Source organism: Ostrinia nubilalis, chromosome 16, assembly GCF_963855985.1.
Source record: "Ostrinia nubilalis chromosome 16, ilOstNubi1.1, whole genome shotgun sequence".
Taxonomy (NCBI): domain Eukaryota; kingdom Metazoa; phylum Arthropoda; class Insecta; order Lepidoptera; family Crambidae; genus Ostrinia; species Ostrinia nubilalis.
In genome coordinates this window covers 7,657,321-7,681,077 of record NC_087103.1, presented here as the reverse complement: position 1 = coordinate 7,681,077, position 23,757 = coordinate 7,657,321, and the positions used below count along the sequence as shown (strand labels likewise).

Below are 23,757 nucleotides of genomic sequence, written 5' to 3'. Positions count from 1 at the left end.
ACTTTAACGTGACTCACACTGTATAAGTGAGACCAATTTCTGAATTCCTTACTCTATATTGAAAAGAAATAAAGATTTCTAAGTGATTCCTTTTCAAATATATTCGCTTAAGTGATGTACGCTGAAAGTGTAAACAGTATTAACACTGGAACGATATGATACGTTTTATAAAATCGTATAATTTTTTAAATAAAACTTTTTCTTAAGATGTGACTTTTTTTCTTAAAATGAAGGTAGGGTAAACCGTATAGCTATTGCCCACTTAAAGATTTCAAACACATTGAGATGAAAAATTAAAGAAAGTATTTTAATTATCGACCATTTATGACTTTTTTCTTATAACTCAATAAAGTGTTAAACAGAATATTAACAGTTTTTAGTTAAAACTTACGTAACTTAGAAAATATTGAAATAAATTTAAAATCCTCCAAAAAGTACAGTCATTGCCCATTACTTACACTAATTGCCCACATCAAAGCACAGTAATTGCCCAGTATCTTAAAACAAAATAATCAATTTTAAAATGACAAAATAGGCTTTAAATAAACAAAACAAAACATTAAACTTAAATTCTAGTAGTACAGTCTTCAAAATTTCAAAATAAATTGCGTTTGGCCTTATTAACATATTATCTAATATTTCTTGAGCTGATGTTGATGAGTCAGAATCGGTAGAGACAGAATCATCTACTTCAAAACATAGATGACGAAAAAAATTGAATTTTATTTGTAAATTTTATGTTGTTGGTGGCGTGCTCAGATGCCCTCAATGCGCGAGGGATTTTACCGCGAAAATAGGCTACGTAAGCCATCTTCGGGCACACCAGCGCCGCCAAGACAGCTAGGAGTCGGAGTGGTCGCCATGGCCGAAATCGGTCGGATGGATCATTCATTCATGTATTTATTTTTTTATCTTCTTTGATATCAGTTAACTTACAATTAACATTTTCACTAGTAGATTTAACGTAGGATTTTCATTTTTTGTATTTGCGTTTGGAATTTTTATCAATTTTTTCAAGCCAAACCATATTTTTCAGCAATTTATCTTGTAGATAAATTGTTGGATACATCTTTTACAACTTGGATCGCTTTTTGCAAATTTTCTATGCTATATTGAACTTTTGGAATCTTTGGCATACTGAAAATGAAACATTAAAAGCCATTTCAATATTTATGCCTGTAAATTGCAAAACGAGTCTAGCAATGAGCAAGTTAAACACTGCTACTGCATAGTGGCAACACTCTAATAATAATTGCCCTGGGCAATAACTATACATTAACATATGGCAATAACTGAAATGATGGTGGGCAATAACTAAAAATATACAGATTTACGTGCAGTGATTACCCACCGTTAAAATGACCGTTAGAAATCAAATTTTGTCAGTTATTTTCATTGATAATGGAGAAAACACTTATAATTTCATCATGACTATACACCATTAGTTGAATATTAAATAACTTGCAAAAAAAATTTCACCTCTAAGCAAGTAATTCCTTAGTAAAATTGTTAAAGTTTTTACCTGTTTAAGTAACATTTTCACCCGTCTTGACAAAATCCGCCATAACTGTTTTTTTTAGTGTTTCCTATTGTAAATTTTAAATCTACTGTACATTGATCTCGGAGCCATCTACTTAGTAAATTCAAATCTAACTAGAGTGATTCAAAGTCAGCACCTGACAATATTATTCTTAAAGCGGGCAATCACTACCAGTGGGCAATCACTCTCTGGTTTACCCTATTTAATATTTTAAACTATTATGTTGCATTTTTTACTTTAAAATAGATATTGTTGCAATAAATCCCGTGAAGTGATAATTTTATAATGAAGGTATTTTTATACACAGAGTCATTTTCACTTGGAGTCACTTTTAACACACAATGCAATACATGCTTATCATTGGTTAAATTTTTAACACTGATATACTGGCCTTTTTCTTCACTTCTACTAACATACTGTGTTGCAGCATTCACACCAAAACCTAATACGAACCTAACTTTGCTTTTCTCATATCTTGCAGACCACATTTTAAACCTCGCCCACAAATATTAAATCCTTGCCTCCGAGTTCCCTTCTAAATCTCTCTCCATTTAATATGGTCCAACCACTTCCTAGATAACGAGTGAAAAGATAAAACTGCATGTATGTATTAGAGAGAATAAACGTATTACGGACGCTTTAACTCAACGAGTTAGTGTTATTTTCACTAAATTGTTTTACAAGGTACTTTTGTAGGTTTAAACCACAGATATGGATTAGAGTAGATACAGCAAGTTGCTCGTCAAAGCGTGCCATTCCGATATGTCCAAATGGACATACATGGTCGAGTGATGTTCATGTAATCCGATTACAACAATCGGTAACGATAATTTTACGAGAACAGTAGTACGAACACGGTAGAAAGAAGAAATTATTTAGGGATTGAGAATTATAATTAACAGCACAAGTAACAAATAAATCAAGAAGTTAGGTCAGTGATCGCAGTATACGTCTATGTATACGACGGCACTGGATTTTGTCGTTTAGAAATATCTTCAAAACTAGGTACCTGACTTAGCTTTATGAAAAAAAAAAACGTATTGGCAAAACTACGCAATTTTACATTTATTAAAAACTAGCGGCCGCCCGCGACTTCGTACGCGTGGATCTCGTTTTACCCCCCCTTCATCTATCTTACCCGGTTCAGATTTTTTCATACAAATGTTTTTTCCCGCTAACTCCCGTTCCCGTGGGAATTTTGCAATATCCTGTTGTAACTAAGCTTTAAGTTTACTAAGGTACCTGCATGCCAAATTTCAAGCGTCTAACTTAAGCGGTTTAGATTTTTCATACAAATGATTTTTCCCGCTAACTCCCGTTCCCGTGGGAATTTTGAAATATCCTGTTGTAACTAAGCTTTAAGTTTACTAAGGTACCTGCATGCCAAATTTCAAGCGTCTAACTTAAGCGGTTTAGATTTTTTCATACAAAAGGATTTTCCCGCTAATTCCCGTTCCCGTGGGAATTCCTAAGTATCCTATAACCTGCCCAGGAGTATTAAGAATAATTTTACCAAGTTTCTTTAAAATCCGTCGAGTAGTTTTTGTTTCTATAAGGAACATACAGACAGACAGACAGACAGACAGACAGACAGACAGACAGACAGACAGACAGACAGACAAAAAATTTACTGATTGCATTTTTGGCATCAGTATCGATCACTAATCACCCCCTGATAGTTATTTTGGAAATATATTTCATGTACAGAATTGACCTCTCTACAGATTTATTATAAAAAAAGCTTGAGTTAGTCTTTATTTTATGAAAGTAGGTCAGGTACTAGAATATTTAAAAGTATGAAATTAGGTAGGTAGGTATGAATTACTAGTAGTACTATTTAACACAATGGAATAACGATCATTACTTTGATAAAAGCACAATAAAAATATTATTTGCAAATTAATAAGAAAATTAATAATATAGAATGACGTTTACCGCTACAAAATTATTTTAATCCACATTCAGACTAGCTATAAATTTAACAAAATATCAGTTTTATCGAAATTAATTAATTATTGAATCGAGTCACACGATATCATTCGATGACTTTGCGATTGCAGTACGATGATACGATTATTTTTACGTTGCGGCAATCACTAAAATTCGCTAAAATGACACTAATGACGTTTAAAAAGTGGCACGCTCGTCTTCATACAAATTTTTTCACATGCTGCATCTATCAATATCTGTGGTTTAAACTCTAACAGGAATTTAAAATTGGAAAAAGGTACAACATCAAGTGTAAAGGTTCAGCCAAACCAACGCGATCACACGCGATCAGTCATCAGCCTGCATGCAGCGTGGAGATCAATGCATTAGTTTGATCGCCATCGCTGCACGCCGGCTGGTCGCGTGTGATCGCGTTGGTTTTACTGAACCTTAAGAGTAGGCGCACACCGTTGATTTTTCGTCGGCCGATAGTTTAGTCGGGCAGTTGATCAGTATGGGCATGTATGGAATTGCGCACACTACACCGATTCGATTTCGCAGATTCTTAATACAATTTAAAATCGGGCACAACTATCGGCCAACTAAAAATCAACGGTGTGCGCCTACTCTAAGACTTGAGACCTGTCGGTTTTACTTAGTAAGCCAACGTTGTTTTGCTACAAGCCTTAGACAGATCTAGCTATCTTACTAATAAAGAAATGGAAATGCGAAAACTGAGAAGAAAAGATATGGAGGGATTTTCTCTAAAAACTTAATTCCCCTTCATGTTTCTGTAATGGAAAATACTACTCAAAAATAAACCAAACAAACAGGTAAGTCAAGAAATTTTTAAAATGCTTCCTTTTATTTCAGAGAGCGAAAAAGTCTTTCAGCCTGAAGTAATGAGACACGGGAATTATTTGACTCCCGATATGAACCGACGGAGGCTGATAGATCGCGCTAAGATGAAGTCCCTGAGGATGTCGGTAGTAATAGTCGCTGCGTTCATCGTCTGGTGGACGCCGTACTATGTGATGATGATTATATTCACGTTCCTCAATCCGGACAAGAATGTGAGTGCTTCATCTTATTTATTTTAGAATCTAAGAGCGATTTAGAATTATTTGACTCCCGATTTGAACCGACGGAGGCTGATAGATCGCGCTAAGATGAAGTCCCTGAGGATGTCGGTAGTAATAGTCGCTGCGTTCATCGTCTGGTGGACGCCGTACTATGTGATGATGATTATTTTCACGTTCCTCAATCCGGACAAGAATGTGAGTACTTCAAGTATACAGGGTGTTAGGTAAATGGGTATATGAGCCGACACTAGCCCATGTTAACATGGGCATATAAATGTAATGGTGAAGTCAGAAATTTGATATCATCATTTTAATATTTTTAGTTTTCATACAAAATAAATTTTATAAAATCCGATTTGTATGAAAAACAAAATAATTAAAATGAAGATATCAATTTTCTGACTTCACCATACCATTTATATGCCCATGTTAACATGGGCTAGTGTCGGCTCATATACCCATTTACCTAACACCCTGTATATTTTTTATAGAATCTAAGAGCGATTTAGAATTATTTGACTCCCGATATGAACCGACGGAGGCTGATAGATCGCGCTAAGATGAAGTCCCTGAGGATGTAGGTAGTAAAGGTAGTCAGTTTCTTGCGATACGTTTTTCAGCGTTGATACATTCGAACTTTTCCAAAAAATTGGAAGGTTGAAAAAAGTTACATTGGGATGTCTAAAAGTTCTCCTACAACAGCCTACATACTAAGGCTGGGTTGCACCAGTTTACTTTAACAATAACAGACGTCAAGATGTCGCTAACTCCCGTTCCCGTGGGAATTTCGCAATATTCTGTTGTAACTAAGCTTTAAGTTTACTAAGGTACCTGCATGCCAAATTTCAAGCGTCTAACTTAAGCGGTTTAGATTTTTCATACAAAAGGATTTTCCCGCTAATTCCCGTTCCCGTGGGAATTCCTAAGTATACTATAACCTGCCCAGGAGTATGAAGAATAATTGTACTAAGTTTCGTTTAAATCCGTCAAGTAGTTTTTGTTTCTATAAGGAATATACGGACAGACAGACAGACAAAAATTTTACTGATTGCATTTTTGGCATCAGTATCGATCACTAATCACCCCCTGATAGTTATTTTGAAAATATTATATTTCATGTACAGAATTGACCTCTCTACAGATTTATAAAAGTATAGAAGAAGATAGAAGAAGATAGATTAAATTAATAATTTAATACCCTGTTGGCTAATAGTCACAGCTAGGGAGTAATATGCATTATGCATGGCTAATGATAGAAATAAAAATGTCTTGACACGTTTCACCAGCAATTCTTATTTGTGTGAAGTAATTTGGTTAATAAAACATTCGATGTGGATAAATAGATCCTTTATTACACACCACACCAAATTAATTGTCATAAATTACTCAGAAAGCTAGAACGGCACAATTTAGGCGATCTTTTAGCGATCCTTTAGACAAACTAGAGAAAAGGCAATTCTTTTAAAAAAAGGAGGAGGAAAGGTTATTAGAAAGAACAAAAAGCTTTTACATGAAGACTAACGATAGAATAATGTTTTCCGAGCACGTTCCTTTGCTAGGTTCACGGCTCATTCATACTGTGAAATAATTTGGTCCCTGATCAAACAGTCAATGACCACATAAAATTGGTAAATAATATTGACATTGCCATAAATGTTCATAAGTAATAATTGATATCAAATGAGTTCAATAACCTGGCGTAACTGTGATGTCGGATATAATAAAATTAACACTTTATTTTACGTGCCAAGATAACTTTGAACGACTATAAATTATGTCCTTCTTTTAACAATATTGTACAGGAACGTCTTTAGAAATCAATGAGGGAACTAACTATGCTCCTAACTAGTAAATGACTGATACAAAGATAGCTGATGCAATTAGTGGGTTTTCATTATTTCTTTATCATTACTTCTTTACAAAATAACTAGAGTTCATATTAGGTTATTGTCGGCCGTTTAGTGTAGTGGTTCAGAACGGACTACTATGCCGAGAGGTCCCGGGTTCGATTCCCGGCCGGGCAGAAATTGAAATGATGAATTTTAATTTCTGTGACGGGTCTGGGTGTGACTATGTATAATATTTATGTATTTTAAAAAAAAGAAAAAAACAATTATATAAGTAGTATAATCCGTTAAGCTAGCACCCATAACACAAGCATTAAGTTGCTTACTTTGGGGCTAGCGGGCGCTGTGTGAAATTGTCCAAAGATTTATTTATTTATTTATTTAGGTATTAAGCAAAGGTATCTCTTTTTCGTTCTTTTATAATAGTATAAAATAAATTATCGTATTACTTGATGTAGGTCGTCTCGACTCTCATTTATTAAAGCCTATCTATTTAGTTCATTGCTATCTCCAACTTGATAAAGGGCAACCTACATTATATTTATCTAAAAATAAAAGATATGAACCTAATATCATCCAGTTTTTCGGTCTTTATAGGATTACTTCAGATTACAACATTCACTCCTTTTAGCACTAAAATGTAGGCAAAAATTCGCGAAACAATATAAACAAGATTAAGCTCTGATATAATGGAATCTTTAGTAGGATTAGGTGAGAAAGTTAAATAAAGCGTAGAGGCTTCTGAAATCTTTGCACTTTCTGACGAGTAAATTAGAAACTCGATTTTGTTGATTTTAAGTCGATAATGAGCTGAAAATTTCCAAATTTTGCAATTAATTTGGATCTTTTATGTTACTTTCCACACTCTACAATACAAAAAGTAATTGACTAAAATAGCAACTGCAAATTAATTACAGTAGTTCATAGAGATCAAAGTTGGCAGAATAGGTAAGTTTGCGGCCAAGCCTTACGAGATTTTATGAAGGTTTGAACAGAACTTTTAAGACTTTTGGATAAAGCTCTTACTAAAGATCTTTTATCTTTTGACTTAGTTGTAGTGAGGTTTTCTCTAGTAGTAATCATGTAGCTGTGGTTTAAAGTTAAAAGTAATTTACATTGAAATTTCTAACAAACACACAAATGTATACTAACTATTCAAAGGGAATGCCTACAAATGACATTCTGATACGTACAATGTACATAATGTATTAAAATTGGCTTTGTCGAATTTGAACCGACTAAAACTCAGTACGCTGTCACACACAATCACGAAGCCTGAAGCAAAGATCCGTTTAGTTTAAGAGTTGTTTAGTATAGTTGTATGGAATAGTCTAGGGTAGACGGAGGTGAGTTGTAACAGAGGTGATTGTTAGCTCGAGTCTTGAACTAAAATACGCGCACTGTTACTCGCTAGTATTTATTAAGTTCCAAAAAATCTACAATGTCACAACTCTCCTCTGTTACAATTCACCTCGGTCTCCCCTATCTACATTTTCGCTATTCAATAAAGCTTTACTGCGATATAAACGAGAATAAGGCAACCCGTTTTATTTACTTGCCTATAGGATTTACTTTTCAAATTATCTAGAGGCACGATTTAATCTAAACCGACGTCTTGGTTTATCAGGACAGATCGCTAATATTGATCGTGGAGGAGACTGAAATGAAAGTGGTTTATTCACAGATGAACAATTCTTGGGTAGGTGTTAGCAGTGATCAATAATAATATTATTAGTAGTAATTACTGGAAAAAGTGCGAAAAAAATAATTTTGTGCTTCAAAAATGAGCATGAGCAATATGGGCATGCACGCAATATAGTACATAATTTATTTTAAACTTCACTTTGTGTTTCTGAAAATTTAAATGTAATTTAGAAGTGTATTTTTAAATGTTGTTGCTCCGGCATAATATTTACTTTTCGGACATTGCCTAGTGTTGTTCTTTCATGTTATGTAATAACAGGCAAAACTTTTTTAATATGTAAGGAGGGGATAACGGCGATGGTTGTACAATAAGTTACACCAAATGTAAAACAATATGTACGAGTAGGTAGTAATCGAAGTTGTAAAATTGTTAATTCTAAATAAATGTATTGTTCCAGCTTAGCGACGAGCTTCTATCCGGGATCTTCTTCTTCGGGATGTCCAACAGTCTAGTCAACCCTGTGATCTACGGAGCATTCCATTTGTGGCCAAAGAAAAAAGTGTCAAGACACAGTGACAGGTTAGTATCAGAACATATTTGATAGAATATCTTGATTTGAGATTTGAAAAACAAAAAAATAACAAAAAACATGCATTAAGAGTCCTCCCAAGAATGAGAATGGACATGGCGCACAATTTTTGTTGAAGATGCCAAAAAAAACTACAAAAAATTTGAATGAATACTGTATTTTTACTTTTTTGATATCTTTAAAAATGACTGAAATATTCAAGCTCAAAGTGCGCTCTTCCGCTAGGAGCGATTTTCCGCGCGGATTTAGAAAATGTGACGTAGTAACATGAAAAGCTGCATGTAAGATATTATCTGTGTGCAATGGTTAGAATGGTTAGTAGGGGAGCCGAAGCGGGGATTTCAGAACTTACTAAAGAGTGGCAGACTAACATACAAGGAAATACTTTGTACCTGGTTGATTACCTCTAAGTATGAATTTTTGATATAAAACGGCATTAGTTCTTATGCCTCTCACCCAAAAAATACCTCAATTAAGCCCAAATTTGAGACCGCAGCCAAACTTTGAGTGACGATGGAAACTAGCCTAGATGGAGGACACATGAAATTGAACTTCTGCTTCTTCATTGATAAAGACTTATCATTTACCATACCTTATCATTTTGTATTCCATTTTCAAGTCACTTTTTTTTTCGCTTACTGTTTAAACAAAACGTGGGATTTTTTTAAATCTCAGAGCCCCGGATACGGTAATTTTTAACGTCTCCAATCCAGACACGCTTCTCGAATCTGCGATACGATTGGTCGTTCAACAGCGTACGTCAGCTGTTTTGACCAATCGTATCGCAGAATCAGAAGCGCGTCTGGATTGGAAACGTTAAAAGTTACCGTAATCGGGGCTCAGGTATTTTGAACGCACATCTGAACGATGTCTGGTTTTAATTTCTTCAGTTACTCCGTGACCATGGCGCTTGCAACAGTGCCGAAATATTGGAAACTCAAAACTAAGGTACATGGTAGCAATCCCGTCAGTAATATAATAGGAAAATGTCTTGAAAAATAAGTTAATCGTATATTACTTTATGTAACTAATTTTATTATGTATCATACTTATAACTAATCACTTCATTCAGAACTAGAAAACGATTCCAAGGATTCCACTTTTCTTCAATGGATGATCAAGATAAAGAGTTATTTATTATAAATTTTATTTCTCTTCCACCATTTCAATTATTCTATCTTACATCTTACTTGATGAAATCTTTTTCAATTTTATTTACATGGTCATAACATTTTCACCATTCCTCTGCACCAATTTGTGAGGTACACCTGAAAACCCCGATAAAGCAGCTATTATAAGAATAATATTAAAAAAAACCCTCCTTCTGACGCAGTTAGGTAATAAACTAAATGTATCCAATTTCACTCCAACTTACTGTCAACTCAACGACGCGCTTTAAAATCAAAGATTGACTTTGAATTATGCCTTATTTTACAATACACATTGAAAACAATATGACTTGCTTGAGCTTTTTCGACTTTTTCACAAAAATAACAAATAGGCATGAAGAGATTACAAAATTTCTGCAGCGACTGACAGTTCACTTGATTTACGTTGACAGGTGAAAATAAAGCCATAGACATTTGCCATATGAAAGACACACTTTTCCAATATTTTTGTTTGCCATGAGATTCTGCTATCTATACCTATCATTTAATGAAAAGATAAACAAAATTTTTTCAGCACAACGAAAATCTGCTTTGGCGCGTAGCAATGAAACGTGACAACTACAGTTCGGACTACTTTATGCGTCCACTACACATAAAATAAAATTCGAACTATCGCACATTTTTTCTTTTTAATTCTAAATCAGTAAAAAATGATTTTGAAACCTTCATTCAAAATTCAAAAGTTAATATCATATGACAGAACTTATGACCAGACTATGTATATTGAATAAAATATTTTTCTTTTTATCATCAAGCTTAGCAGTCTAATAAGTTACTATGACACTCGAGTTAATCCACATTCAGCACCATAGCCTCCCCTTCTACAAGGCCCTCTACAAATGTCAAAACGTCACTTAACCCTTTTAGCACCAGTTCTTTTGTTTTTGAGAAGATGTACCCAAATTTTTATATCAATTTTATTAAAGTCCAGTCGTTTGGTACAAATTAACGTGGTTACCTGGAAAGTGTTCTGTGAGTTTTGAAAATTGGTGATTAATTAAATAGATTTCGCTATGCTCTCTGTTAGTCTGTTAGTTAAGTGTGATTGCCGCGCTCGTTGCGAAATTGGAAAAATGCTGCCTTAGAGAAGATTTTTGATAGTTACATTCTTTCCTATTTCGTCGTTCCAAATGACGTTCACTGCTGGACAAAGGCGAGAGGCCTTTGGGTTTTCCGTAGGTTTTTCATAATGAACACTCCTGCGCTGCCCGCATTCAGGTTCTTCCCGCGACCTTTACCAGATCTTTGGTCCACCTAGTAGGAGGCCTGCCAACGTTACGTCTTCCAGCCCGTGGTCGCCACTCAAGAAATTTTCTGCCCCAATGGCCATCGTCTCTACGAGCTATGTGTCCCGCCCACTGCCACTTGATTTTAGCAATTCTGGTGCCATGTCGGTCACTTTGGTTCTCCTGCGGATCTCCTCATTTCTGATTCGATCTCGCAGGGAAACCCCGAGCATAGCCCGCTCCATTAACCCTTTGGGTGACCTTGAGCCTTCTTATGAGGCCCATAGTAAGCGACCACGTTTCAGAACCTTAAACTTTCCTATTTATTTCACGACTAGCTTTTGCCTGCTGCTTCACCCGCGTGAAATTTAGTGTCACAGATCGGCATAAATTATAGCCTATATGTTAATCTGGGTTACAAACAATAATATTGTACAGTTTCAACAAAATCCCTTGAGTACTTTTTGCGTGAAAGAGTAACAAACCTGAGACACAGGAATCTTCCTAGTTCAGGTATCAACCAACATTCTTAATTTTTGTTTTTCCTGATTGTTTGTTATCATAATATTATCTGTTATGTTGGTGAGAAATAAGCATTACTTTACTTTATTTTAAACTTCCAGACATCCAGACATCCAAACTTTCGCATTTATAATAATAGTAGGATACAATTATGTAATGTAGAAACAAACAAGACAAAAAAAATGTATACTTCAGCAACGCGAATTTTTTTATACTTCAGCATATTTAGGACACCCGGCAGCGTGTCCTGCCATGATCAAAGAAAAAAGAACTCGCAATTTAGCAGGTACATTAATTTGACTGTTTCACAACTCTAAATCTATTTAACTTACATTACATGAAATTTATCACATTTATCAAAGCTTCTTAGCTTGTCTATGTCCCAAAAAATATAAAATGAAAAAAGTAGTTGTCAAAAACCTTTTTTAAGGCGGAATTTTTTCAATAAGGCGGGCGCGCGCGCGGCTATAAACGAGGTCACAAAATTCGGAAAGAACATAGCGAAATCTATTTATTCACCAATTTTCAAAAATTCCGGAAAACTTTCCAAGTAAAGTTAACAAATAACTGGACTATTTACTCGTTATCACACACAGAAACGTTACACAGAGACACAAACTTGGTTATTTTTCCAGAAAATTTATATTCAAGTGCATAAATGTAAAAATGGCTTCATAGTGCACAAAATTGGCAATAGGTGGCATAATAATGGTTACTTTTATAGCGCCTAGTTTGAAATGTGATTGAACGATGACAACTAACAACAGTTGTCAGTTAGGTAAAATTTTATTTTAGTTGGAAAAAGACAAAAAGTGGTAAATGGGTTAACGTGCGGGGGCTGCAAAATCATGTTGTGACGTCACGCGCGAATATTGGAAATTTTTGAAAATTTTAAAAAGTCCGTAAACTTCTCGAGGCTCTATCTTCGGTAATACTGGATGGATTGAGGTGAAATAAAAACTAGTGTAATGTGTGTGATCTAAACTTTAAATTAAGTCATAATTTAACTTAATATTACAACTTATGCGTGTTGTCCATTGTATTTTAAATATTGTTACCTACCTTGACTTAATATCAAAATCCAAAACATTTAAAAAGTTTATTGATGCTGAAAGATGGTTAATGTAGAGCTCATAATGCGTTCAAATGCTCGAAACGAAAATAAGTTTCTGCAAAAAGGTTGGGTGAAAATATTTATATCAAGTAAGGATTTTCCATAGATATAGGTAGGTGGTGTGAAATACTTCATACTATATCACTATTTTAAAGATTATTCAGAGTCTGTCGCCAAAAAACTAGGACGTTAGACGTTCATATGAATGGTCCTCTGTCAATAAGAGTGTCAGCTAAGAATGAATTCGTATAGAATAGGTAATATTAGCAACACAGCTCCGTCACGTCACGTAGTGTCAATTTGTACTGAGTGACTGGCAAACGCAACTGGCATTTTACTTATTACAACACTGTGGCCACCGCTTACAAGGAAAACGTGATGAAGCCAGAGAAAAGTGACTCAACAGTATTGTTTTGGTTGGTCCTGAAGGCGGAAAAGCGCAATAATTTCACCTTAATCTAAGCAGTTACGTGATTCGTTGTGATTTTCTCAGAACTTATGAAACGATACGATGCCGAATTCGATTGAGCAGAATTCTTCACACAATCATAATTATTATTATAAAATACATTCTATGATTGGGTATCAATATCTTATTGAAATAAAATAAATAAAAAATGCATTTAATTCAGACATGAGTGCGTAAATTGAATTCAAATAACATTGGTATCAATTATAAGGTGTAGCGCTTTACTAAAATTAGAATAAAAAGAAGCCTAATAAATTACAATTTATGTAATCACAGTAATATTAAAACAGTCAGATAGCTAGCCCCTCTTTTTACTCGTAAACGAGATTGAAAACGGTTGCGATAGCTTTTAATCTGCCTAGAGTTATAACTCTGGACGATCGTAATGGATTTTTGTCTACGGAATCTGTGGAAAAAATGAAAACGCCATCAATCAAACCAAACCTAATTTCCATTCAGGAGTTGTTAAGCCTTTAACTTTAATTCTGATACGATTTTCTAGTTGAAAAGCCAAAGTAATTGAAACTAGACTTAATCAAAGGGAGATTAAAATTTAGATACTTTCGGTCTTTAAGTTATGTCTAACATTATAATCTCTTTAGAGTAAAACATCTACCGTACCGAAGTTACATACCTACCTAATTATTTTACAAATTCAATCAAGATAACTTAGGATAGATTTATATTAGTGCACGACTCGAATTATTTTAGATTCCCTATTAAATGAACCCTAAAGTTGTATTGAATATTCGTCCTTTTATAATAAGTACTAGAGAGAATAAAAGCCGAAGATTTGAAATGGCGGGCAATAGGACATTCAAGGAGCGCAATAAAAAGTAAAAGTCAGTAATAAAAGTCATAATTTTTTTGCTATAAGATTTTTATTAAGCGGCGATACACGTCAGTACAATCTTAAATTATATAAAAGGAGAAACTGACTGACTGACAGACCAACGCACAGCCTAAACGGCTAAACGTAGGCACTTGAAATTTGGAAGGGACGTAGCTTAGATACCGCAGAGGTGCACTAAGAAAGGAATTCCCGAAATTCCCACGGAAACGGGAGTTAGCGGGAAAAAACATTTGTATGAAAAATCTAAACCGCTTAAGTTAGACGCTTGAAATTCGGCACGCAGGTACCTTAATAAACTTAAAGCTTAGGTACAACAGGATATTGCAAAATTCCCACGGAAACGGGAGTTAGCGGGAAAAAATATTTGTATGAAAAAATCTAAACCGCGTAAGATAGATGAAGGGGGTAAAACGGGATCCACGCGTACGAAGTCGCGGGCGGCCGCTAGTTTTATTATAACCCTTCCACTACTTTGGAACAATAACGTGGCGTGGTAATTCGCATTGCTGAGAAAAAGCAGCGCTCACTATTCTACCTCTTTTTTCTCTCTATCGCTTTCGCTCACTATTCTTCCTCTACCTTCACTGGTTGGGTTTTTATCGGCGGCCAAGCTGTAGATCCTGGCTACACAGGAGTTGCAGCAGTGGGAACGAGAGGTGGGAATAGTCCCGTTATTCTTCCTTTAGACAAGCTAGTGCATTTGTACTAATTTTCATGGTGTGGATCTAACACGGATGACAGTACATCAAGCTACAAATGCTGCATTACAATGGCATGTAAATGTAGTTTTAATAGGTGCTTTTTTGAAAAAAAAAAGGCAGTTTATTGATTAACCAATAAATTAGAAATTACGAGTAATTGCTTTAATGCAACATTGACTATAAGAACTTCTCATTCAAAAGTGCCCAATCATTGAAACGAAATTCTTTATAGAGACGTAGCCGTAACATATTTGAGTACGCTGTCTACTAAAATACCCCACTCATTCACTGGTCTGGACATCGCGAGATAAATTTCCACTCAGTCGCCAAAATGTTCGTACATTTTTTAGGGAGGAACGAATTTTTAGCCGTTTCTCAATTTAAGTAGGTCTCATTTAGCGCATGAGTTTCGTTCTGGAGATAGAGTGAAGGATCATACCCATTCGTTTGCAGTACAGGTACGAACGAGCTTGGTTGAACACTGAGCGAACATGATGATAGTTAACACTGTCACTGATTATGTAGTGTTTGCTGCAAAATATATTTAGCTAAATTCATTCAGAGACAAAACACTAACTTTTAAAATTTAGTTCAAAAGTTACCTACTTAACAACTTGATACGTGTAAATCAGCCTTTAGTGAAATTTGTTCCAGGCTTAGTGACAACGGAGCCAAAATACTACTGCCGTCGGCATTGTACGAAATTAAAACAATAACAATGTAATTTTACGCGTAACATAAAACTGAAACTTTAAAAGAGTCGGAAGATTTTTGATACTAACGGAAAAACTGGCTCTTACCATTATCTTTTTAAACAAGAATATACTGATTATTAAGGCATTTTCAGACTAGCGATGTTTTTTTGCATTTTGCAATAGGGAAAAAGCCATAGGGGTGCAAAATTTTCCGCTTCAATATACCAAACGCACTTTTCAGATCGTTTTCCTTAGAGGCGTAGCGTAGGCTGCTCGCGCATACGAAATTATTTTCCAGTTTCCGTGCGATACGCACGCACTCACAAAAACAAGGAAAAAACGCCGATTCGATTCCCGAAAAACAATACAAAATACAAAACACTGGCGGGTTTGTATACCTACCATAATATTATAATATTTATTACTAGTCTTATGAACAATGATATTCTTATAATAGAATAAAAGCCGCTAATCTCTCAGAGCCCCTAAACGATTAGTAGCAGTAGTGAAACTGTTGATAATTAAGTAGGTACTTACTTCGAGTAAGAATATAATATGAATATTAATTTAAGAAATTGAAATTGCGGCTGCCTTTTTCAGTAGTCTTTTCTCGAACATTATAAGCTAAAAATGGGTCCTAGAGAGTTTTGTTTCGTTTACTCAATATTACTTGTTCTAGAATAGTGTAATTTTGGATTAAAATGATAATAATTATATCTCAGTTACTTCATATTCATGGCATTTTAACATAAGAGTTAAACGAGCGGTATGAAAAGAAGCGCAAGCGGACCGAAACATTTATTATGGAGATTAGGATACCAACTTTATTTTAACAGTAGCCTTTTGATTACACTACGAACTTTCGGCACGCGTTCCATAATGTCGCATTAGTTTTGCGTCGTGACATTAACGTGGGTTAGACAAATCGTTAAACTCATATAACTATCGGATTCGTTAGATGCCTACTTTTTGTTATTTTCCTGCTTTTACATTTTAAATTAAGTTTTTTTCTATAGGACAGGAGGAAAACTAGCAGACGGTACCTGGTAAAAATGTAATAACGATATCTGGCAACCCAGAAGCGTTGTATGGTCTATGGCCCCTCTCTATGCTCTCTTTTTCCTACCATTCAAGTGTGTGCACATGGTTGTAAATTATCTTCTCAATAAATAGAATATCAATGAAGTTAAGTGTCTTTTGTACCTGCCGCATCACTCTGTTCAGTACCTGATGGTAAATGATTACCGTCGCCCATAGACACAAGTGATGCAAATCCGTTTCAGTCCCGGGACTAAACTGAAACCTCTTTTTTCTTGTTAGCAAACGAAGATTAAGCCAGCTGAATTATTATGACAAGGGATACTGTAGCAAAAACTCAAACAGAGAACTTGAAACACTGTAAATTATGTTCATACCTATCCGCCCTTGTCATTTAGGCCGTTAGAACTTTAGTGTCAAACTTTACTAGCGTTGCGTCTGTATAATCCTCAATTTGTCTTCGTATGTTACTTCACACATGTTAGACATTCAAACATAATCTGTGAAATAGTTCAACCGGCAACATATTGGGTCTTGTCAAGAGCCTATGTCACTTTAGGAGTATTATATGTATAATCTTAACTAGTATGTTTACTGGTTAGATCAACAATGAAGTTATAAAAGTCATTTATTTTATTCAATTATGGTCTTTTATCGCAATGGGGTGCTAGATTCTTACAATAAATTACTTTTTTGTCCTAAAATCACTACGGACTACGGAGCTAAACAACATTATGCAAATGTCTATTGTTATGTCGTTTAGGACCTAACTGTTGCCGTCAAAGTACTAACTTGTAATTTGTAAAACAACTATCTTAGCATTTATAAATAAAGCAAAGGCCGCACCTCAAACTAAGCTGGGCTTAAGTTAATTCTATTAACACGAGCAGAAGAGCAAACTTGGTATAAGGAAAACTGGTTTTATCTCCGATATAATTACTAACCTAAGTATTTACTTACTTGTTGCTACCCTTACGAATTCCCTAAACATTGATTAAGTCTGGGTATGTAGTTATAAATATACGAATACTAAATCTTGTAAATGATGCATAATAAGCGTATAGTAGAGAATATTTACCAAATTCTAATAGTATGTTCTGCGTACAGTATATAAAAGATGATCAGATATTTCAAGCACAACATTGAGTATCGTAAAAGGGAACGATAGAATATCATAATTAATAAGTCGACAAGTTTCATCCTCATCTTTATATTATTGTGTAATAATTCCAATAACAGATCGCTGAATCCAAAATAAGGTTTGAGAATATCCTAATTCTCACAAAATCTTGGGGTGAAAATTTATTCCATCAATATTTACAATACACACATCGAATCACCTCGATGTTTGCGTTGCCAGATTGCAAGCGGCAATTTAAGTCCAATAGAATGCGGGCGATGTGCAATATTGCGCCACACTCAATCAATCAAGCAATGATGTTTGTTATGTCGGCAAATAAAATGAGTTACATAAGGTACAGTCAGCGTCAAATACTTAGTGACAGCCAAAGTGGCCAAAATGTTGACAACACAACTTATTTAAATTGTAACAAAGACGTATTGCATACTTTTTGGCTTACGATTTGTGTGTGAAACAGTGTGGAAAATAAATACACTAACTTTTAATAAATAAGAAACTTTCAAAGGTTACTGAGTTTCTTCCGCCACTTCTCAGCACCAGCCCATATGTTGTCCCGAAGTGGTGATAGGGCAAGCTTGATTGGGGCGTGTAGGTATAAGCACCCTGTAAATCCTACATAGGAAAAAATAATTTTAATTTTACAAAAAGAGTGATCCAACGTTTAGACGCTAATCGTTAGTTGGTAGTCTTTTCTGTAATCGTAAATGTATCGATATGCCAAATTAATGTAGCTGCTTATCCAATGAGGCGTCTTCGTTTCGGTTTTTAGATCAATCTGTCTTTGTCGCTCATGCTGGCTTCTGGCTTAGAATGAAGGGTATTGATAGATCTTAAACCTCAAACAGCATTATAGCTTCGTGCTTTGCTAAATGATGCGATATCTTAAAAACAGACTTTATTTGTACTTTTTTCGGTGGTTCAAGTTCCTCTTGTATTCAGTTTAAATCGATTTTTAAAGTACACCTGTTTGATACACCTAATAATATTTTGAATGCTAAAACCCCAATTGCTTGGTATTCATGTAACGAAATACTTTCAGACTTTGCCTTGAATAGATCTATCAAGGAGGGCACATCAGACGTAATACTTCTTTACTAATGTAACGTTTGAGTTTAGTCATTGTTGAAACTGTTCACTTTGTTCAAGGATAGGTACACTAGGTACCTATGCAAGGCAACATATTTGGCAAATTGACTTTTTAAAATTGGTGAAAGTAACCTACTCTGAAAAAGGTAAGACATGTGCCTATTTCAATTTGTTGTGCAGCAGACAATGCTAAATTATTCTGCTAGTCAGGTTTCACTTTGTACTTATATGTTACGTATTCCCTTAAAATCCGTACATGAAATTATTGTATCCGCAATGAAATGAAATGTTAGCAGTCGTTAGGTTCACAAATTGCAAAAAAGATTAATCATGAATTCATTCTGAATATTACATAATACAGGTAATTGGAGCGGTAGGTTCTCGGATTAATTTAATTTTTGTCAGATATCAGCTTACAACATTAGGTACCAATTAGATAAATTATATAGGTAAAATACTTCTGGAAAAATCTTTCAATACTACAACACTCTCTCATTACCCCCTCTTAATGGAGACTTTTCGACCCTGTGCGTAAAAAAAAATGAAAACCCATTATTATTTATAAGAGCAAAATTGAGGTTCTCAATACTAGGAGTTAGGAACTAGGTAACTTCTAGTTCCTAGGAACTAAGAGTTTTATGTAATATGCCCCGATTAAGTACACTAGGGGACAAATGTCGCGTGAAACTTAGATTCTACGTGTTGCAGCAAAATTCAGACGTGGCCTGGAATATGTTTCGTATTGACTCTCTGGAGCAAAGCATTTCGGGGCAAAATTCAAGGCGTTTCTGCACTACAATACGCTATAGTCATAATACATTAGTGTCAATTTTGCTGTATTAGTATGATAATTATGGAATCTACTGTGGGTCTAGTCAAAATGCCATCGCTAACCAATAGGAAGCTTTCGATAATGTCAGTCGCCGTGTCACCAGTAATTCGATTCGTTCGTAAAATGGCAGACAAAATGCACATTGAACCACCATCGACGCGGCGATATAAAAGTTCATTCAAAATCGAATAAAAGTTAAAAAATGTCTATGACTTTGCGATTGTTTTTAATATTTTTAGATATTTTTTTTTAAATTAGTTTCTTCCTTCTTTCTGCTCTCTGTTTACGTCTATGCTTCGCTGTCAAACTAGCTGTCCAAACGACATCGCGATACGGGTTTGTCAAAACAGCCTTATAAGGGTGGGTTGCACTATCTTAGTTTAACTTTGACAAATTTCTAAAAATCTGTCAAACTCCATACAAAAACACCTATTATCGTCATAGTTACGGTCAAAGTTAGGTGGTGCAACTCACCCTATTGATTTTCGATCGAATCGAAGCTTATCACCGGGGTTTTGGTAATCGCAATGAAAATGGCGGGTGTTTCGATTCGATTCGATTTTGATTGAGTCTTAAATGCATGTTGGCTAAGCCTTTGTATGGGAAATGTCAATCCAGTCTTTCGATTATCGATAGGTAGGGCTTTGCGATTCGATTTTTTGCCGTTTGGCTAAGACTTTTTTGTTATCGACCACTTTTGCGATTTGTTTATTTGTTTGCGACTGGTTTGCGATGGGTTTGCGACTTTAAAGTGCGTTTTGACTAGACCCACTGTAGCTTACTACATTGTGATTATGATTCGCGAACGCAGTTTTTAAACGATTTCTTTTGGAGACTCCAGGCTGATGATGCTATTCGTTTACTTTTGAATAGCAAACTTGACGTGGAAATACATAATATTTCTATATCAATATGGCATTCAATCTTAACACTGTGGTGTGCACGATTTTGCAATAAGTAGTAGAATTTGTGGTACTTGGTAATGTTTGTTTAAGTACTATGTGAACTTAAAAATAATTTAATGAATGTCCTTATAAAATTGCTAACGGAATGGCATCAATATTAAAGATATTTTAATTGCGTATTATGAAAGTGATAATTCGTGGAATTCTCAACATTATTTTGACGAATTATCTTCATTTTACTTTTAGTGACTGAAGATTTAAAATATTATGTTGAAAAACATAAGTGGTTAGTCTACATTTGTAAACGGGTCTGCAAATACTTGTAGCCGATTAACTGAGTTTCATCAAAATAAATTCAAGAAGAGGTCAAATCTAACTAAAGTAGAGGACAATCGAGAGCTCCTTGACACTGCTGCGGAACGCCAAGAGTAAATAGAAGTTGTTTGTACTAGAGAACGCGTAGATTCTCGCTTGAATCGGGGCCGACCACTGTAAATTCTAAGGCAATTCAATTGTAATGCTCTTTAAAATTAACTTTTATTTAAAACATTAAGGCACAAAATCAGAAACTACAAGTGTTAGGAGTCTCAAAGGTTGTTGGGAACCGATAGGTTATTAATAAATAACATAATGTGAATGAACACATATTTTGTCACATTATTACTAGATCATCTTACCCTATTGCTAATATGCTGTAACAAATCAATTGTATCGCCACTTAAAATTAGGTTTACATCTTTAAAACACAAGGCACAAAATCGAATAACTAAAAAGTAGGCATTCATTCAGATGCCTACTTTTGTCACATTATTGGTAGATCATCTAACGGAAAGATAAGACTACATTCGTTATAATGTGACAGATATAAATGCGTAACGCCTGTATTCACAAACGATGCTTGCTTAAGTAAAGCAGCAAATCGAAAGCACAGCGTTGAATAGAGCTCTGTGATTGGTTCTGTCACTATGCATCTGTTTATACAGGCGTTAGTCTGTCTCTTTTCGCTGACAAGAAAACACCTGGCTCTAATACCTTTCCAGTCATGTGTGACGTAACGACCTTTGGTGACAGACTTTTAAGACATTTTTCATTCAAGCACATTAAGCAAAAGATAATACAAGTAGGTACGCCCTCCTCAAGAAAAAATAAGTTGTAGCAACTTATGTTGAGGTAGGGCAAAAATGATGGTACTTTTACTGATAAAGTAAAATATTTTGCTAAAATACTAAAATTTTACTAAATACATAGATACCACTTTACTTGGAGACTGAAAATCCCTTTGTAAACTGAAACGCTTTTACGTGGCTTTATAAGGCAGGTATTGTTTCACACGCTCTGACAATACTCATAGATAGTGCCAATAATATTATAAACAAATATAAGAATCCTTGTGAGACAGTGTCTCTATACAAAACCTTCAAAGCTTTTAAGGTTTAACTGGCGGAATTTATTATTCCAATCATTTAAGTTTGTAGTACGAGTATCTTAAGTCCTTCTGAGTAAGAAAGATAAAACTACTTATTCAAAAATTATGTTTTTTTTTTTAATGTAACAAATCGGTTGGCGTCATATAGCTGCTATGCTGCTATCTATTATATCAAGATATCATGTCAGATCCTAGATGTTATATTTCTCGCAGGTAACAAATTATTGCTTCTTTCCCTTTAATAAAGGTCTAGGCTACCTGTAACAAGATTTACTGGTTTTCATTGTTTCGCGATTTACAGCAACTACTTAATTTATGTTTTCCTTTGTCTTAGTCTTATTAATAAAGGTGTATATTACCTTTCAGGTGTATTATTATCTTTCGGTTATACAAACAGTGGGAAATCTACGTTCATGCTGCTATTTTAGAAGCAGACGAGTATTAAGTCAATCTACAGCTACATGTATATTTTGTGTTGCAGGGAATCTGGTCATCATGCATCACTTCTGCGTCGTGGAGACAACAATACCTCATCCGTGAGACTGACAACCATTCGGTCTCTTCGGTCTTCTACCAAATATTCGAACGGAAACAACGTCAGTGTATTATAACATTCGCGTATATGTCACCCGCGCACCATGAATCAAAGATTCATCGATGTGCACAGTGACAGGCAGCCTAATTGTGTTGTGTGTATGGAACTTAAGAGTACCTTTAAGTAAGTGTTATAATAAGTGCTAGTGAAAAGATATTTTGTAAGTGAGAATTAATTAAAGAGATTAATAGTGTTATTGCCATTTTGTTATCCACTGTTTTATTTTACTTTTCTTTTTTCTTTTAGTTAAATATCCAGAAAAAATAGGACATTGCTAAAACATCTTAGCACTGAGATTATCCAAAAAACGGCTGAGCTGAAAATTAATTGCTTACTAAGAAATGCAAATGTTTTTACGCCTGGATCTAGACTAAATACATTCTTAAGTGCGCGTACCATAAAGATTACCTAATAGCTGTTTTTAGGCAATTACCAGCTATGGAATACCATCTTCTTAATAAATTAAGTACATTTCATGAATGAATAAAATATTGCTTATAAGTTCCTGAAAATAACGAACATTACCGATAACAATCATTAGGTTTCCGTACCTCAAAAGGAAAAAAAACGGAACCCTTATAGGATCATTTTATTGTGTGTCTATTTTTAGGGTAACTGTGAATATCTTTATACATAATAATATAGGTAGTTACAACATCTTTTCAGAGAGACACACCACCACTATCGTTCCTACCGCTAGTACAGGGTGATTTTGTTATCAGTATCCAAAATTTTAGGAGCGACTTAGAATCAGTAACTTAATCGATTTACGTAAAGAAAGCAATATAATTTTTTTCATAATTAATTATTTTTAACCGCTGCGCGCAGTTTCAAAATTGACTCACGTGGATAATTTGCTTCGTTCATTGAAAAATGCGTACACACAGTTAACTATAAATCTTAATACACATATTGGTACGCGAAAATAACCTTTAAAATTAAGATATTTTATATCTATTGTGTACCTGCAAACTAAATTATCAATATTTTTTTTTCAAGAAAAATATCGCGACTAAGAATAATTACGATAAAGTTTTATTGTTAAATTGTTTAATAAAGTTTATTAAAAAATTTTGGATACTGATAACAAAATCATCCTGTATATCTGTGTAAATAGGATCGACAGTGTGACCACCAAACCGATGAAGGTTAAGTCTGTCCAAAGGGAATTGAAAGTTTTACTAAAACCATAACCACATCAGTAGACAATTTGTATTGTCCTTGTAATAATAATTAAGCGATCATGCCACCAATAACTGGTGAGAATCCCTTTGGACCACATTTAGGGAATAAAACATTTCGAAGCTGGCTTTTTCTGGATGTATGGGCAGTGTCAAAGTGTATTTGACTGAG

The 23,757-nt window shown here is 34.7% G+C and overlaps 1 protein-coding gene across 2 annotated transcripts in view; it reads left to right on the top strand.

Annotated features, from left to right (window-relative positions):
- LOC135079338 (gonadotropin-releasing hormone receptor) overlaps positions 1-22,614 on the top strand; it is a 158,974-nt gene extending 136,360 nt beyond the window's left edge. For both annotated transcript variants that reach the window (XM_063973972.1, XM_063973973.1), the window contains exons 4-6: positions 4,343-4,542; positions 8,501-8,622; positions 22,291-22,614. In XM_063973972.1, the coding sequence (XP_063830042.1) occupies positions 4,343-4,542; positions 8,501-8,622; positions 22,291-22,420 (452 nt within the window). In that variant the 3' untranslated portion in view covers positions 22,421-22,614. The remainder of the gene's footprint in view (positions 1-4,342; positions 4,543-8,500; positions 8,623-22,290) is intronic.
- Positions 22,615-23,757: the final 1,143 nt, after the last annotated feature.